Consider the following 19,640-nt stretch of genomic DNA (forward strand, 5'->3'; position numbering starts at 1 on the left):
AAGAAATGTTTAACATCTTTAGTCATTAGGGAAATCCAAATCAAAACAACCCTGATTTTTCACCTCACACCAGTGAGAATGACTAAGATCAAAAACTCAGGTGACAGCAAATGCTGGCGAGGATGTGGAGAAAGAAGAACACTCTTCCATTGTTGGTGGGATTGCAGACTGGTACAATCATTCTGGAAATCAGTCTGGAGGTTCCTCAGAAAATTCGACTTTGAACTACCTGAGGACCCAGCTATACCTCTCTTGGGCATATACCCCAAAGATGCCCCAACATATAACAAAGACACATGCTTCACTATGTTCATTGCAGCCTTATTTATAATAGGCAGAAGTTGGAAAGAAGCCATAAGCCCTTCAACCGAGGAGTGGATACAGAAAATGTGGTACATCTACACAATGGAATACTACTGTGCTATCAAAAAAATGACTTTATGTAATTCATAGGGAAATGGAGGGAACTGGAAAATATCATCCTGAGTGAGGTAACCCAATCACAGAAAAACACACATGGTATGCACTCAGTGATAAGTGGCTATTAGCCCAAATGCTTGAATTGTCCTAGATGCACAGAACAATGAAACTCAAGAGAGATGATCAAAATGCGAATGCTTCACTCCTTCTTTAAAAGGGGAACAAAAATACCCTTGGCAGGGAATAGGGAGGCAAGGTTTAGAACAGGGGCAGAAGAAACACCCATTCAGAGCCTGCCCCACATATGGTCCATGCATATACAGCCACCCAATTAGACAAGATGGATGAAGCAAAGAAGTCCAGGCCAACAGGAACCAGATGCAGATCTCTCCTGAGAGACACAGCCAGAATACAGCATACATATAGGCGAATGCCAGCAGTGATTCACTGAACTGAGCAGAACCCCCGTTGAAGGAATCAAAGAAAGGACTGGAAGAGCTTGAAGGGTCTTGAGACCCCATATGAACAACAATGCCAACCAACCAGAGATTCCAGGGAGTAAGTCACTACCCAAAGACTATACATCGACTGACCCTGTGCTCCAACCTCATAGGTAGCAATGAATAGCGTAGAAAGGGCACCAGTGGAAGGGGAAGCCCTTGTTCCTGCCAAGACTGAACCCCCAGTGGATGTGATTCTTGGGGGGAGGGCGGTAATGGGGGGAGGATGGGGAAGGGACGTCCATATAGAAGGGGAGGGAGATGGGTTAGTGTCATGTTGGCCCAGAAACCGGGAAGGGGAATAACAACCGAAATATAAATAAGAAATACTCAAGTTAATAAAGATTAAAAAAATAAGCAAAGAAAAAAAAACTGATCAGAAAATGTAGACTAGTGAAATCCCTATAAATGTGACCATCAGTAGCCAGATTGGCTGGAAAGTCACCCCAGTGTGTGTTCAACCTCCCTTTTTCTTTCTGGTCACCAATAACTCCATTAGCAGAGATGATCTTAACTGCTTTAATGTAAAGTGTCTCCTGAGTCCCTGATGGATGGGGTATTCAACAATGACTATTATGATGAGAGAACAAGCCACCGTTTGTGTGCCTGTGGTAAATACCACTAACATCCTTGCTATTATATTGATGGCCCAGACTCTCTTATAATCCCTACACTGGGGAAAGAGGGATTTTGGTATTATGGTTGCCACCATTGTGGCCATCATTTCAGGCATTGCCAGGATAACAACAGCTGCTGTAGCCTTGACCCAGACAGCCACAGTGGTGGAGACTGTCAAGGCCATAGTCTCTGAATGAGCTGAGGCACTACTGTTCATCAGAGATGCCCTGGCCCGCAGGACAGTCAGTGGAGGTTCGGGACTACCTAGAAGAAATGGAGGACAAGAGATGCGATGGACACCAAGGCAAAAGTCTGATCAAGGTGACAAATTTTATTTTTTCCCAAGGCTGAATTTATACCATAGCAGGGGTAACAGAGGAAAGGGGGAAGAAGGAAATATCTATGCAAGCTGAGGACACAGTGCTCTTGTGGTAAGGCAATCAGCTGATGTCAACAGGATATTGGTTTCTCAGAAAGGTCACAAGTGTTTCAACCTGTCCACCAGATTTGTATTAGCCTTCTGCAGCTGGCTGGGAATTTTCCATCGTCCTGATCTCTTAATGAACCCAGTCATACTTAACTCTAACTATAATATTAACATCAATAATGGAGGGTCTTAAGGGCATAGCTCTGAACAAAGAGATACTAAATCAATATCTTTATCAAGCCATCCACATTTTATAAAAACAGATTGGCTTACTAGCAGAAGATTCTTAGGAATCTATCTCTATTGGCCTGTGACCTCCACATTTCACTCAATCTGCTCAACCCCTTAGCAGTTACATAATGCCACTGAAGTGCAACAGGAGTTGGCTCAATATCTTAAAGGCAACCCGGTCAGACAAATTCCTTAACTATTTTGTGTTGTTAAGAAAGAATTTAACTAACCTCAATGTGACCAGGGTATCTGTGTTCCCCCAGAATGTGACCAGGGTATCTGTGTTTCCCCAGAATGACAAGTTCTTGGGATTAATATTAAGAGGCTCTTGTCCCCTTGTGGATAGCCACTTACACTATGATTGGAGGAATTGTTATACTAATAATTATTTTGTTCAAGTGTCTTGCACAGCATATTTCAAGGCAGTGATCCATAAAAAGGTGACCCTCCAGGTATTGATAGCTCTTGAAAATACTGGTTGTAGACCCCCAAAGAAAGTCTGGATCAAAGTCTGGTTGCAGAGATTCATGAGAGTACCATGTCAGCAATTCCTCATCTCCCTCTTGTGAGACAAGCCTCTGGAGTGATGTTTCATTGAGGGCTGGTAGTCAATGATGGGTAAGATTCTGGAAGACTGGAAAACCTAACCTAGGCACAGTCCAGTATAGTGGGAATCCTATGAAGTGGGGTCAACAATGTATAGCAATAGCACCCTGGCTCCCACTCTGCTGTCAAAATCTAAAAACAAAAGGATGGAAGTGTAGGAGGAAGGGCATTGGTGACCTTCATATAAAATTTGAGGGCTGAGCAGCCTCAGAGGAAACTCCTGAATGAGAATCTAACTGAAGATGGACCAAGACCCTTAAGATTGGTGACTCAGATAATGCCAGGAAATCAGGAACTGCTACAAGGAAGAGATGCTGATTTGGGAACAATGGCATGTGGGCGAAGGGTATAACGGGTACCCCTGATATTAATGAACTAGCTTGTGGTGGAGTTCTTAAGAACTTGTGGCTTTCTCACCTGCTCCCTGAGTCTGAGCCATTGATTCTGCACCATCTCATTTTTAACCCCCAAGGGCAGGTAGGGTTTGACTTCGGGCAGTCCAGGGCACAAAGCAGTACCCTCCCTATTCTCTATTTTACCCAGAGACTGGGCAATAAGCCTTTATTGACAAAGCAGAGAATAAATGGTATGAATTGGTTTCATAAACTTGAGACTGGAGATTCTTAAGCATTACAAAACTGTGTCCATGTTGGAAGAAGATGTGTGGGCAGAGAAATCACCATTTGAATAACCAAGGTTAAACTTTATACAGTGTACAAATCATTATGCCTAAAAGAGAAGCCTTCTTGTGAAATTCAGCCAATACCTATCTTATCCAAGACATAGCATCAACATTAGGATTAGGTTACCAAGGAGGAATGGAAGAAAGACATCGTGATTTTTCAGATTCATTACTTTGCTGATCTTGATACAGTGCCACCAAGGGCTCAACTGACACCAGGATCTTGCTCCTGCAAAACTGTGTAATCTGACTTTAAACTTGGGTCATTATTCCAGACCAGAGTTCTGTTGGGTGCCATGCAGTACCTGATATAGTGTTTACACTTTGGAGAGGTCAGTTGCCTTTCGTTATTGGTACACAGAAGTACAGAGGGGTTGAAAAAATTAACTACAGTCACACAGTGGATTAGAACTATGTGGAAAAGGATAGCTGGCTTCCAAACATGAAATTAAATGCTCAAAATATGCCAGATGTTATGGCATGCCTGTGTAATTCCGTAGCTAGAAGCCAAGTACAGACACAGAAACACAGACACAACCACACACACACACACACACACACACACACACACACACACACAAACATCTAGCAGAATGCAGAAGAACACACAATCACTTTCATGTAAGAAATGTCCTTAACAAAGGCAGTATATTCATGTAGGTCCATGTCTCAGTAAATATGCAGATAAAATTGAGCTAACAAGTGCATACCCACCCCCAGAAACTGAAGGGCAGTTCTCCAAATGCCCTTTTCTCCTGCATATCTGGTTCATGGTGTCCTTGCCAAAATCTATAGTTGTGGTAATGATATACCAAATGAACATGTCACCAGCATCCCAAACAGGAATTACGGTGTTCACACTCCTGGACGACGAGAGACAGGAGGTGGGGACAGCTGGAGTTGCATAACCTTGTGAAGAGGTGTGTTCAGTATCAAAAGTCCTGCTGGAGTGTGCAGTGAATCAGAGTCTGATTAGACCAGGATCATGGATACTAGTGTCCTTCTCCTCCTTGCTGTCCTCCTCAGCTTCTTGCTATTCCTGGTCAGAGGCCATGCAAAAGTTCATGGTCATCTTCCACCAGGACCCCGTCCCTTACCCCTCTTGGGAAACCTCTTGCAGATGGACAGAGGAGGCTTTCGTAAGTCTTTCATTCAGGTGAGACCTATATGGGGTCTTAGTGTGGGCTCTTCCCAATTTTATCTTTGTAGGACACTCAGTGGGAAGAACAAAGTACTCCTTTCAGGTTGTAGGTTCAAGTGGGCAGATTGTTGAGGGGAGGGTGAGATGCTGACTGGTGATGGATGCTGATTTGTGTTCTAGTTGACAGCACTATCCTTACTAGTCTTTACAAGTGGAACTCCATGTTTAATTACCACTTGTTCATTAATAATCAAAAGAGATTAGCCTGAGGGGTTCCAGGACAAAGGAGAGGAGAGGCAGGTCAGGAGGTGAGGTGGGTAGGTATGAAAGTGAGTACGGTTAATGAATTACAAAACACCATGCAACCTCCAAGCATATGATCCTGGCACTATCTTTTCTGGTCTTTACAGGTGGGATTCCATGTTTTATTATCAAGTGTTCATTAATAATCAATTAACTTCCATGGCCCTAGTTCACATTAAGATAGCTGATATAATGGCAATAATCCCAACTTGTTTTGTTAAGAGTTACTTTTCTTCTATATATTTTCTTATTTGTTTTCTTATTCACTTTACATCCCAATATGAGTTTCCTTGCCCTCCCAGTATCCCCTCACATAGATTCTCCCTCATTTCTCCTTTCCCTTTTCCTTCGAGAGAAGGGAACACCTCTCTTTGTATCACCTCCTGTAGCCTTCCCTTGACACATCAGTTCACTGAAGTACTAGGCACATACTCACCCACTAAGGGCAGACAAGGCAGCTCAGTTAGGTGAACAGGAAATAGATTCAAGGGACAGGCAATAGATTCAGGGAGAGCCCCCATTTCCTGTTGTTGGGGACCAAAGTGTTCATTTGCTACGTATGTGCCTGGGGGCCTAAGTCCAACCCATGGTTGTCCTTTGGTTGGGATCTACCAAGGATCCAGCTTAGTTGAGTGTGTTGGTCTTCCTGTGGATCATATGTCCTTTTTGGGTCCCTCAGTCCTTCCCCCAACTCCTCCATAAGACTCACTGAGCTCCATCTAATGTTTGGCTGTGGGTCTCGGCATCTATTTCCATAGGCCTTTGGATACAGCCTCTCTGAAGTAGTTTATACTAGGCTTTTGTCTGCAATCATAATAGAGTATCATTAATAGTGTCAGGGATTGGTTCTTGGCCATGGGATGAGTCTCAATTTTGGGCAGTTATTGGCTGGCCATTCCTTCCATCTTGGATCTATCTTTGTCCCTGCACATTTTGTAGGTGGGACACATTTCGAGTCAAAGGTTTTGTGAGTGAGTTGTCCTTATCTCTCCATTGGGGTTCCTGCCTGGCTAAATATGTGGCCAATTCTGGATTAATATCCCACATTGCTAGTAATGTTAGCTAGATTTGTCCCAATAGACCCTCTGGGGCCATCCCTATGCCAGGGTTCTGGTAAGTCCCTGAAATTGCCCCACCTGCTAATTACTCCTCTCCCTCAGCTGCTTTCCCTAAATTTGATACCTCCACTCTACTCTTCCCAAATATCCTCAACCACCCAGATCCTCACTTCCATCAAACTATGATATTTATTTTGTTTCCTCTTCTGAGAAAGATTCAAGCATTCTCCCTTGGGCCTTCTTTATTTTTTGTTTTTTGTTTTTGGATTTTTGTTTTTTTTTGTTTTTTCTTCTTTTGGTAGGATGATTATAGTGTGGTTATCCTGTACTTTATGGATAATATCCATTTATAAATGAGTACATACAATACATGTAATCTTTTTTGCTGGTTACTGCACTGATATTTATTAGTTACATCAATTTGCCTGAGGAATTCATGATGTCCTTTCTTTATTTTTAAAGCAAGGGATAATTCTTTTTTTTAAATTAATTTGAGTATTTCTTATTTACATTTCGAATGTTATTCCCTTTCCCGGTTTCGGGGCCAACATCCCCCTAAGCCCTTCCCCTTCGCCTTCTATATGGGTGTTCCCCTCCCCATCCTTCCCCCATTACACACCCTCCCCACAACAATCACGTTCACTGGGGGTTCAGTTTTAGCAGGTCCAAGGGCTTCCCCTTCCACTGGTGCTCTTGCTAGGCTATTCATTGCTACCTATGAGGTCAGAGTCCAGGGTAGTCCATGTATATATAGTCTTTGGGTAGTGGCTTAGTCGCTGGAAGCTCTGGTTGCTTGACATTGTTGTACATATGGGGTCTCGAGCCCCTTCAAGCTCTCCCACTTCTTTCTCTGATTCCTTCAATGGGGGTCCCGTTCTCACTTCAGTGGTTTGCTGCTGGCATTCGCCTCTGTATTTGCTGTATTCTGGCTGTGTCTCTCAGCAGAGATCTACAACCGGTTCTTGTCGGCCTGCACTTCTTTGCTTCATCCATCTTATCAAATTGGGTGGCTGTATATGTATGGGCCACATGTGGGGCAGGCTCTGAATGGGTGTTCCTTCTGCCTCTGTTTTAATCTTTGCCTCCCTATTCCCTGCCAAGGGTATTCTTGTTCCCCTTTTAAAGAAGGAGTGAAGCATTCACACTTTGATCATCTGTCTTGAGTTTCATGTGTTCTGTGCATCTAGGGTAATTCAAGCATTTGGGCTAATAGCCACTTACCAATGAGTGCATACCATGTGTGTTTTTCTGTGATTGGGTTACCTCACTCAGGATGATATTTTCCAGTTCTATCCATATGCCTATGAATTTCATAAAGGCATTGTTTTGATAGCTGAGTAATATTCCATTGTGTAGATGTACCACATTTTCTGTATCCATTCCTCTGTTGAAGGGCATCTGGGTTCTTTCCAGCTTCTGGCTATTATAAATAAGGCTGCTATGAACATAGTGGAACACGTGTCTTTGTGATATGTTGGGGCAACTTTTGGGTATATGCCCAAGAGAGGTTTAGCTGGATCCTCAGGTAGTTCAATGTCCAATTTTCTGAGGAACTTCCAGACTGATTTCCAGAATGGTTGTACCAGTCTGCAATCCCACCAACAATGGAGGAGTGTTCCTCTTTCTCCACATCCTCGCCAGCATCTGCTGTCACCTGAGTTTTTGATCTTAGCCATTCTCACTGGTGTGAGGTGAAATCTCAGGGTTGTTTTGATTTGCATTTCCCTTATGACTAAAGATGTTGAACATTTCTTCAGCTGTTTCTTAGTCATTCGGGATTCATCAGCTGTGAATTCTTTGTTTAACTCTGAACCCCAATTTTTAATAGGGTTATTTGTCTTCCTGCAGTCTAACTTCTTGAGTTCTTTGTATATTTTGGATATAAGGCCTCTATCTGTTGTAGGATTGGTAAAGATTTTTTCCCAATCTGTTGGGTGCCGTTTTGCCCTAACCACAGTGTCCCTTGCCTTACAGAAGCTTTGCAATTTTATGAGATCCCATTAACATCTTGATCTTAGAGCCTAAGCCATTGGTGTTTTGTTCAGGAAATTATTTCCAGTGCCCATGTGTTCCAGATGCTTCCCCACTTTTCCTTCTATTAGTTTGAGTGTATCTGGCTTGATGTGGAGGTCCTTGATCCACTTGGACTTAAGCTTTGTACAGGTTGATAATCATGGATAGATCTGCATTCTTCTACATGTTGACCTCCAGTTGAACCAGCACCATTTGCTGAAAATGCTATCTTTTTTCCATTTGATGGTTTTGCCTCCTTTGTAAAAAATCAAGTGTCCATAGGTGTGTGGGTTCATTTCTGGGTCTTCAATTCTATTCCATTGGTCTATCTGTCTGTCTCTTTACTAATACCATGAAGTTTTTATCAATATTGCTCTGTAATACTGCTTGAGTTCAGGGATAGTGATCCCCCCGAAGTCCTTTTATTGTTGAGGATAGTTGTAGCTATCCTGGGTTTCTTGTTATTCCAGATGAATTTGTACATTGTTCTGTCTAACTCTTTGAAGAATTGGATTGGTATTTTGATGGGGATTGCATTGGTATTTTGATGGGGATTGCATTGAATCTGTAGCTCAGTTTTGGTAAAATGGCCATTTTTACTATATTAATCCTGCCAATCCATGAGCATGGGAGATCTTTCCATCTTCTGAGGTCTTCTTCAAATTCTTTCTTCAGAGACTTGAAGATCTTTTTTTTTTTTATTAACTTGAGTATTTCTTATATACATTTCGAGTGTTATTCCCTTTCCCGGTTTCCAGGCAAACATCCCCCTCCCCCCTCCCCTTCTTTATGGGTGTTCCCCTCCCAACCCTCCCCCCATTGCCGCCCTCGCCCCATAGTCTAGTTCACTGGGGGTTCAGTCTTAGCAGGACCCAGGGCTTCCCCTTCCACTGGTGCTCTTACTAGGATATTCATTGCTACCTATGGGGTCAGAGTCCAGGGTCAGTCCATGCATAGTCTTTAGGTAGTGGCTTAGTCCCTGGAAGCTCTGGTTGCTTGACATTGTTGTACTTTTGGGGTCTCGAGCACCTTCAAGCTCTTCCAGTTCTTTCTCTGATTCCTTCAACGGGGGACCTATTCTCTGTTCAGTGGTTTGCTGCTGGCATTCGCCTCTGTATTTGCTGTATTCTGGCTGTGTCTCTCAGGAGCGATCTACATCTGGCTCCTGTCGGTCTGCACTTCTTTGCTTCATCCATCTTGTCTAATTGGGTGGCTGTATATGTATGGGCCACATGTGGGGCAGGCTCTGAATGGGTGTTCCTTCAGTCTCTGTTTTAATCTTTGCCTCTCCCTTCCTTGCCAAAAGTATTCTTTTTCCTCATTTAAAGAAGGAGTGAAGCATTCACATTTTGATCATCCGTCTTGAGTTTCGTTTGTTCTAGGGATCTAGGGTAATTCAAGCATTTGGGCTAATAGCCACTTATCAATGAGTGCATACCATGTATGTCTTTCTGTGATTGGGTTAGCTCACTCAGGATGATATTTTCCAGTTCCAACCATTTGCCTACGAATTTCATAAACTCGTTTTTGATAGCTGAGTAATATTCCATTGTGTAGATGTACCACATTTTCTGTATCCATTCCTCTGTTGAAGGGCATCTGGGTTCTTTCCAGTTTCTGGCTATTATAAATAAGGCTGCTATGAACATAGTGGAGCACGTGCCTCTTTTATATGTTGAGGCATCTTTTGGGTATATGCCCAAGAGAGGTATAGCTGGATCCTCAGGCAGTTCAATGTCCAATTTTCTGAGGAACCTCCAGACTGATTTCCAGAATGGTTTTACCAGTCTGCAATCCCACCAACAATGGAGGAGTGTTCCTCTTTCTTCACATCCTCGCCAGCATCTGCTCTCACCTGAGTTTTTGATCTTAGCCATTCTCACTGGTGTGAGGTGAAATCTCAGGGTTGTTTTGATTTGCATTTCCCTTATGACTAAAGATGTTGAAAATTTCTTTAGGTGTTTCTCAGCGATTCGGCATTCCTCAGCTGTGAATTCTTTGTTTAGCTCTGAACCCCAATTTTTAATAGGGTTATTTGTTTCCCTGTGCTCTAACTTCTTGAGTTCTTTGTATATTTTGGATATAAGGCCTCTATCTGTTGTAGGATTGGTAAAGATCTTTTCCCAATCTGTTGGTTGCCGTTTTGTCCTAACCACAGTGTCCTTTGCCTTACAGAAGCTTTGCAGTTTTATGAGATCCCATTTGTCGATTCTTGATCTTAGAGCATAAGCCATTGGTGTTTTGTTCAGGAAATTTTTTCCAGTGCCCATGTGTTCCAGATGCTTCCCTAGTTTTTCTTCTGTTAGTTTGAGTGTGTCTGCTTTGATGTGGAGGTCCTTGATCCACTTGGACTTAAGCTTTGTACAGGGTGATAAGGATGGATCGATCTGCATTCTTCTACATGTTGCCCTCCAGTTGAACCAGCACCATTTGCTGAAAATGCTATCTTTTTTCCATTGGATGGTTTTGGCTCCTTTGTCAAAAATCAAGTGACCATAGGTGTGTGGGTTCATTTCTGGGTCTTCAATTCTATTCCATTGGTCTATCTGTCTGTCTCTGTACCAATACCATGCAGTTTTTATCACTATTGCTCTGTAATACTGCTTGAGTTCAGGGATAGTGATTCCCCCTGAAGTCCTTTTATTGTTGAGGATAGCTTTAGCTATCCTGGGTTTTTTGTTATTCCAGATGAATTTGCAAATTGTTCTGTCTAACTCTTTGAAGAATTGGATTGGTATTTTGATGGGGATTGCATTGAATCTGTAGATTGCTTTTGGTAAAATGGCCATTTTTACTATATTAATCCTGCCAATCCATGAGCATGGGAGATCTTTCCATCTTCTGAGGTCTTCTTCAATTTCTTTCCTCAGTGTCTTGAAGTTCTTATTGTACAGATCTTTTACTTGCTTGGTTAAAGTCACACCGAGGTACTTTATCTTATTTGGGTCTATTATGAAGGGTGTCGTTTCCCTAATTTCTTTTTTTTTTTTAAATTTTATTTTATTTTATTTTTTTTATTATTAACTTGAGTATTTCTTATATACATTTCGAGTGTTATTCCCTTTCCCAGTTTCCGGGCAAACATCCCCCTCCCCCCTCCCCTTTCTTATCGGTGTTCCCCTCCCCATACTCCCCCCATTGTCCCCCTCCCCCCAACAGTCTAGTTTACTGGGGGTTCAGTCTTAGCAGGACCCAGGGCTTCCCCTTCCACTGGTGCTCTTACTAGGATATTCATTGCTACCTATGAGGTCAGAGTCCAGGGTCAGTCCATGTATAGTCTTTAGGTAGTGGCTTAGTCCCTGGAAGCTCTGGTTGCTTGGCATTGTTGTACCTATGGGGTCTCGAGCCCCTTCAAGCTCTTCCAGTTCTTTCTCTGATTCCTTCAACGGGGGTCCTATTCTCAGTTCAGTGGTTTGCTGCTGGTATTCGCCTCTGTATTTGCTGTATTCTGGCTGTGTCTCTCAGGAGCGATCTACATCCGGCTCCTGTCGGTCTCCACTTCTTTGCTTCATCCATCTTGTCTAATTGGATGGCTGTATATGCATGGGCCACATGTGGGGCAGACTCTGAATGGGTGTTCCTTCTGTGTCTCTTTTAATCTTTGCCTCTCTTTTCCCTGCCAAGGGTATTCTTGTTCCCCTTTTAGAGAAGGAGTGAAGCATTCACATTTTGATCATCCGTCTTGAGTGTCATTTGTTCTAGGCATTTAGGGTAATTCAAGCATTTGGGCTAATAGCCACTTATCAGTGAGTGCATACCATGTATGTCTTTCGGTGTTTGGGTTAGCTCACTCAGGATGATATTTTCCAGTTCCAGCCATTTGCCTACGAATTTCATAAAGTCGTTGTTTTTGATAGCTGAGTAATATTCCATTGTGTAGATGTACCACATTTTCTGTATCCATTCCTCTGTTGAAGGGCATCTGGGTTCTTTCCAGCTTCTGGCTATTATAAATAAGGCTGCAATGAACATAGTGGAGCACGTGTCTTTTTCATATGTTGGGGCATCTTTTGGGTTTATGCCCAAGAGAGGTATAGCTGGATCCTCAGGCAGTTCAATGTCCAATTTTCTGAGGAACCTCCAGACTGATTTCCAGAATGGTTGTACCAGTTTGCAATCCCACCAACATTGGAGGAGTGTTCCTCTTTCTCCACATCCTCTCCAGCATCTGTTGTCCCCCGAGTTTTTGATCTTAGCCATTCTCACTGGTGTGAGGTGAAATCTCAGGGTTGTTTTGATTTGCATTTCCCTTATGACTAAAGATGTTGAACATTTCTTTAGGTGTTTCTCTGCCATTCGGCATTCCTCAGCTGTGAATTCTTTGTTTAGCTCTGAGCCCCATTTTTTAATAGGGTTATTTGTTTCCCTGTGCTCTAACTTCTTGAGTTCTTTGTATATTTTGGATATAAGGCCTCTATCTGTTGTAGGATTGGTAAAGATCTTTTCCCAATCTGTTGGTTGCCGTTTTGTCCTAACCACAGTGTCCTTTGCCTTACAGAAGCTTTGCAGTTTTATGAGATCCCATTTGTCGATTCTTGATCTTAGAGCGTAAGCCATTGGTGTTTTGTTCAGGAAATTTTTTCCAGTGCCCATGTGTTCCAGATGCTTCCCTAGTTTTTCTTCTGTTAGTTTGAGTGTGTCTGCTTTGATGTGGAGGACCTTGATCCACTTGAACTTAAGCTTTGTACAGGGTGATAAGGATGGATCGATCTGCATTCTTCTACATGTTGCCCTCCAGTTGAACCAGCACCATTTGCTGAAAATGCTATCTTTTTTCCATTGGATGGTTTTGGCTCCTTTGTCAAAAATCAAGTGACCATAGGTGTGTGGGTTCATTTCTGGGTCTTCAATTCTATTCCATTGGTCTATCTGTCTGTCTCTGTACCAATACCATGCAGTTTTTATCACTATTGCTCTGTAATACTGCTTGAGTTCAGGGATAGTGATTCCCCCTGAAGTCCTTTTATTGTTGAGGATAGCTTTAGCTATCCTGGGTTTTTTGTTATTCCAGATGAATTTGCAAATTGTTCTGTCTAACTCTTTGAAGAATTGGATTGGTATTTTGATGGGGATTGCATTGAATCTGTAGATTGCTTTTGGTAAAATGGCCATTTTTACTATATTAATCCTGCCAATCCATGAGCATGGGAGATCTTTCCATCTTCTGAGGTCTTCTTCAATTTCTTTCCTCAGTGTCTTGAAGTTCTTATTGTACAGATCTTTTACTTGCTTGGTTAAAGTCACACCGAGGTACTTTATCTTATTTGGGTCTATTATGAAGGGTGTCGTTTCCCTAATTTCTTTTTTTTTTAAATTTTATTTTATTTTATTTTTTTTTATTATTAACTTGAGTATTTCTTATATACATTTCGAGTGTTATTCCCTTTCCCAGTTTCCGGGCAAACATCCCCCTCCCACCTCCCCTTTCTTATCGGTGTTCCCCTCCCCATACTTCCCCCATTGTCCCCCTCCCCCCAACAGTCTAGTTTACTGGGGGTTCAGTCTTAGCAGGACCCAGGGCTTCCCCTTCCACTGGTGCTCTTACTAGGATATTCATTGCTACCTATGAGGTCAGAGTCCAGGGTCAGTCCATGTATAGTCTTTAGGTAGTGGCTTAGTCCCTGGAAGCTCTGGTTGCTTGGCATTGTTGTACCTATGGGGTCTCGAGCCCCTTCAAGCTCTTCCAGTTCTTTCTCTGATTCCTTCAACGGGGGTCCTATTCTCAGTTCAGTGGTTTGCTGCTGGTATTCGCCTCTGTATTTGCTGTATTCTGGCTGTGTCTCTCAGGAGCGATCTACATCCGGCTCCTGTCGGTCTCCACTTCTTTGCTTCATCCATCTTGTCTAATTGGATGGCTGTATATGCATGGGCCACATGTGGGGCAGACTCTGAATGGGTGTTCCTTCTGTGTCTCTTTTAATCTTTGCCTCTCTTTTCCCTGCCAAGGGTATTCTTGTTCCCCTTTTAGAGAAGGAGTGAAGCATTCACATTTTGATCATCCGTCTTGAGTGTCATTTGTTCTAGGCATTTAGGGTAATTCAAGCATTTGGGCTAATAGCCACTTATCAGTGAGTGCATACCATGTATGTCTTTCGGTGTTTGGGTTAGCTCACTCAGGATGATATTTTCCAGTTCCAGCCATTTGCCTACGAATTTCATAAAGTCGTTGTTTTTGATAGCTGAGTAATATTCCATTGTGTAGATGTACCACATTTTCTGTATCCATTCCTCTGTTGAAGGGCATCTGGGTTCTTTCCAGCTTCTGGCTATTATAAATAAGGCTGCAATGAACATAGTGGAGCACGTGTCTTTTTCATATGTTGGGGCATCTTTTGGGTTTATGCCCAAGAGAGGTATAGCTGGATCCTCAGGCAGTTCAATGTCCAATTTTCTGAGGAACCTCCAGACTGATTTCCAGAATGGTTGTACCAGTTTGCAATCCCACCAACATTGGAGGAGTGTTCCTCTTTCTCCACATCCTCTCCAGCATCTGTTGTCCCCCGAGTTTTTGATCTTAGCCATTCTCACTGGTGTGAGGTGAAATCTCAGGGTTGTTTTGATTTGCATTTCCCTTATGACTAAAGATGTTGAACATTTCTTTAGGTGTTTCTCTGCCATTCGGCATTCCTCAGCTGTGAATTCTTTGTTTAGCTCTGAGCCCCATTTTTTAATAGGGTTATTTGTTTCCCTGTGCTCTAACTTCTTGAGTTCTTTGTATATTTTGGATATAAGGCCTCTATCTGTTGTAGGATTGGTAAAGATCTTTTCCCAATCTGTTGGTTGCCGTTTTGTCCTAACCACAGTGTCCTTTGCCTTACAGAAGCTTTGCAGTTTTATGAGATCCCATTTGTCGATTCTTGATCTTAGAGCATAAGCCATTGGTGTTTTGTTCAGGAAATTTTTTCCAGTGCCCATGTGTTCCAGATGCTTCCCTAGTTTTTCTTCTGTTAGTTTGAGTGTGTCTGCTTTGATGTGGAGGTCCTTGATCCACTTGGACTTAAGCTTTGTACAGGGTGATAAGGATGGATCGATCTGCATTCTTCTACATGTTGCCCTCCAGTTGAACCAGCACCATTTGCTGAAAATGCTATCTTTTTTCCATTGGATGGTTTTGGCTCCTTTGTCAAAAATCAAGTGACCATAGGTGTGTGGGTTCATTTCTGGGTCTTCAATTCTATTCCATTGGTCTATCTGTCTGTCTCTGTACCAATACCATGCAGTTTTTATCACTATTGCTCTGTAATACTGCTTGAGTTCAGGGATAGTGATTCCCCCTGAAGTCCTTTTATTGTTGAGGATAGCTTTAGCTATCCTGGGTTTTTTGTTATTCCAGATGAATTTGCAAATTGTTCTGTCTAACTCTTTGAAGAATTGGATTGGTATTTTGATGGGGATTGCATTGAATCTGTAGATTGCTTTTGGTAAAATGGCCATTTTTACTATATTAATCCTGCCAATCCATGAGCATGGGAGATCTTTCCATCTTCTGAGGTCTTCTTCAATTTCTTTCCTCAGTGTCTTGAATTTCTTATTGTACAGATCTTTTACTTGCTTGGTTAAAGTCACACCGAGGTACTTTATCTTATTTGGGTCTATTATGAAGGGTGTCGTTTCCCTAATTTCTTTTTTTTTTAAATTTTATTTTATTTTATTTTTTTTATTATTAACTTGAGTATTTCTTATATACATTTCGAGTGTTATTCCCTTTCCCAGTTTCCGGGCAAACATCCCCCTCCCCCCTCCCCTTTCTTATCGGTGTTCCCCTCCCCATACTCCCCCCATTGTCCCCCTCCCCCCAACAGTCTAGTTTACTGGGGGTTCAGTCTTAGCAGGACCCAGGGCTTCCCCTTCCACTGGTGCTCTTACTAGGATATTCATTGCTACCTATGAGGTCAGAGTCCAGGGTCAGTCCATGTATAGTCTTTAGGTAGTGGCTTAGTCCCTGGAAGCTCTGGTTGCTTGGCATTGTTGTACCTATGGGGTCTCGAGCCCCTTCAAGCTCTTCCAGTTCTTTCTCTGATTCCTTCAACGGGGGTCCTATTCTCAGTTCAGTGGTTTGCTGCTGGTATTCGCCTCTGTATTTGCTGTATTCTGGCTGTGTCTCTCAGGAGCGATCTACATCCGGCTCCTGTCGGTCTCCACTTCTTTGCTTCATCCATCTTGTCTAATTGGATGGCTGTATATGCATGGGCCACATGTGGGGCAGACTCTGAATGGGTGTTCCTTCTGTGTCTCTTTTAATCTTTGCCTCTCTTTTCCCTGCCAAGGGTATTCTTGTTCCCCTTTTAGAGAAGGAGTGAAGCATTCACATTTTGATCATCCGTCTTGAGTGTCATTTGTTCTAGGCATTTAGGGTAATTCAAGCATTTGGGCTAATAGCCACTTATCAGTGAGTGCATACCATGTATGTCTTTCGGTGTTTGGGTTAGCTCACTCAGGATGATATTTTCCAGTTCCAGCCATTTGCCTACGAATTTCATAAAGTCGTTGTTTTTGATAGCTGAGTAATATTCCATTGTGTAGATGTACCACATTTTCTGTATCCATTCCTCTGTTGAAGGGCATCTGGGTTCTTTCCAGCTTCTGGCTATTATAAATAAGGCTGCAATGAACATAGTGGAGCACGTGTCTTTTTCATATGTTGGGGCATCTTTTGGGTTTATGCCCAAGAGAGGTATAGCTGGATCCTCAGGCAGTTCAATGTCCAATTTTCTGAGGAACCTCCAGACTGATTTCCAGAATGGTTGTACCAGTTTGCAATCCCACCAACATTGGAGGAGTGTTCCTCTTTCTCCACATCCTCTCCAGCATCTGTTGTCCCCCGAGTTTTTGATCTTAGCCATTCTCACTGGTGTGAGGTGAAATCTCAGGGTTGTTTTGATTTGCATTTCCCTTATGACTAAAGATGTTGAACATTTCTTTAGGTGTTTCTCTGCCATTCGGCATTCCTCAGCTGTGAATTCTTTGTTTAGCTCTGAGCCCCATTTTTTAATAGGGTTATTTGTTTCCCTGTGCTCTAACTTCTTGAGTTCTTTGTATATTTTGGATATAAGGCCTCTATCTGTTGTAGGATTGGTAAAGATCTTTTCCCAATCTGTTGGTTGCCGTTTTGTCCTAACCACAGTGTCCTTTGCCTTACAGAAGCTTTGCAGTTTTATGAGATCCCATTTGTCGATTCTTGATCTTAGAGCGTAAGCCATTGGTGTTTTGTTCAGGAAATTTTTTCCAGTGCCCATGTGTTCCAGATGCTTCCCTAGTTTTTCTTCTGTTAGTTTGAGTGTGTCTGCTTTGATGTGGAGGACCTTGATCCACTTGAACTTAAGCTTTGTACAGGGTGATAAGGATGGATCGATCTGCATTCTTCTACATGTTGCCCTCCAGTTGAACCAGCACCATTTGCTGAAAATGCTATCTTTTTTCCATTGGATGGTTTTGGCTCCTTTGTCAAAAATCAAGTGACCATAGGTGTGTGGGTTCATTTCTGGGTCTTCAATTCTATTCCATTGGTCTATCTGTCTGTCTCTGTACCAATACCATGCAGTTTTTATCACTATTGCTCTGTAATACTGCTTGAGTTCAGGGATAGTGATTCCCCCTGAAGTCCTTTTATTGTTGAGGATAGCTTTAGCTATCCTGGGTTTTTTGTTATTCCAGATGAATTTGCAAATTGTTCTGTCTAACTCTTTGAAGAATTGGATTGGTATTTTGATGGGGATTGCATTGAATCTGTAGATTGCTTTTGGTAAAATGGCCATTTTTACTATATTAATCCTGCCAATCCATGAGCATGGGAGATCTTTCCATCTTCTGAGGTCTTCTTCAATTTCTTTCCTCAGTGTCTTGAAGTTCTTATTGTACAGATCTTTTACTTGCTTGGTTAAAGTCACACCGAGGTACTTTATCTTATTTGGGTCTATTATGAAGGGTGTCGTTTCCCTAATTTCTTTTTTTTTTAAATTTTATTTTATTTTATTTTTTTTATTATTAACTTGAGTATTTCTTATATACATTTCGAGTGTTATTCCCTTTCCCAGTTTCCGGGCAAACATCCCCCTCCCCCCTCCCCTTTCTTATCGGTGTTCCCCTCCCCATACTCCCCCCATTGTCCCCCTCCCCCCAACAGTCTAGTTTACTGGGGGTTCAGTCTTAGCAGGACCCAGGGCTTCCCCTTCCACTGGTGCTCTTACTAGGATATTCATTGCTACCTATGAGGTCAGAGTCCAGGGTCAGTCCATGTATAGTCTTTAGGTAGTGGCTTAGTCCCTGGAAGCTCTGGTTGCTTGGCATTGTTGTACCTATGGGGTCTCGAGCCCCTTCAAGCTCTTCCAGTTCTTTCTCTGATTCCTTCAACGGGGGTCCTATTCTCAGTTCAGTGGTTTGCTGCTGGTATTCGCCTCTGTATTTGCTGTATTCTGGCTGTGTCTCTCAGGAGCGATCTACATCCGGCTCCTGTCGGTCTCCACTTCTTTGCTTCATCCATCTTGTCTAATTGGATGGCTGTATATGCATGGGCCACATGTGGGGCAGACTCTGAATGGGTGTTCCTTCTGTGTCTCTTTTAATCTTTGCCTCTCTTTTCCCTGCCAAGGGTATTCTTGTTCCCCTTTTAGAGAAGGAGTGAAGCATTCACATTTTGATCATCCGTCTTGAGTGTCATTTGTTCTAGGCATTTAGGGTAATTCAAGCATTTGGGCTAATAGCCACTTATCAGTGAGTGCATACCATGTATGTCTTTCGGTGTTTGGGTTAGCTCACTCAGGATGATATTTTCCAGTTCCAGCCATTTGCCTACGAATTTCATAAAGTCGTTGTTTTTGATAGCTGAGTAATATTCCATTGTGTAGATGTACCACATTTTCTGTATCCATTCCTCTGTTGAAGGGCATCTGGGTTCTTTCCAGCTTCTGGCTATTATAAATAAGGCTGCAATGAACATAGTGGAGCACGTGTCTTTTTCATATGTTGGGGCATCTTTTGGGTTTATGCCCAAGAGAGGTATAGCTGGATCCTCAGGCAGTTCAATGTCCAATTTTCTGAGGAACCTCCAGACTGATTTCCAGAATGGTTGTACCAGTTTGCAATCCCACCAACATTGGAGGAGTGTTCCTCTTTCTCCACATCCTCTCCAGCATCTGTTGTCCCCCGAGTTTTTGATCTTAGCCATTCTCACTGGTGTGAGGTGAAATCTCAGGGTTGTTTTGATTTGCATTTCCCTTATGACTAAAGATGTTGAACATTTCTTTAGGTGTTTCTCTGCCATTCGGCATTCCTCAGCTGTGAATTCTTTGTTTAGCTCTGAGCCCCATTTTTTAATAGGGTTATTTGTTTCCCTGTGCTCTAACTTCTTGAGTTCTTTGTATATTTTGGATATAAGGCCTCTATCTGTTGTAGGATTGGTAAAGATCTTTTCCCAATCTGTTGGTTGCCGTTTTGTCCTAACCACAGTGTCCTTTGCCTTACAGAAGCTTTGCAGTTTTATGAGATCCCATTTGTCGATTCTTGATCTTAGAGCGTAAGCCATTGGTGTTTTGTTCAGGAAATTTTTTCCAGTGCCCATGTGTTCCAGATGCTTCCCTAGTTTTTCTTCTGTTAGTTTGAGTGTGTCTGCTTTGATGTGGAGGACCTTGATCCACTTGAACTT

General features: G+C 42.5%; 1 protein-coding gene across 2 annotated transcripts in view; it reads left to right on the forward strand.

Moving 5' to 3' along the window:
• Positions 1–4,420: 4,420 nt before the first annotated feature.
• Cyp2b3 (cytochrome P450, family 2, subfamily b, polypeptide 3) overlaps positions 4,421–19,640 on the forward strand; it is a 79,385-nt gene continuing 64,165 nt past the window's right edge. The window contains exon 1 of one of the 2 annotated variants that reach the window (XM_039102697.2): positions 4,421–4,640. In XM_039102697.2, coding sequence (XP_038958625.1) covers positions 4,470–4,640 — 171 coding nt within the window. In that variant the 5' untranslated portion in view covers positions 4,421–4,469. The remainder of the gene's footprint in view (positions 4,641–19,640) is intronic. The other variant, NM_173294.3, reaches the window with a different exon arrangement.

The sequence above is a fragment of the Rattus norvegicus genome, chromosome 1 (assembly GCF_036323735.1).
Source record: "Rattus norvegicus strain BN/NHsdMcwi chromosome 1, GRCr8, whole genome shotgun sequence".
NCBI lineage: Eukaryota > Metazoa > Chordata > Mammalia > Rodentia > Muridae > Rattus > Rattus norvegicus.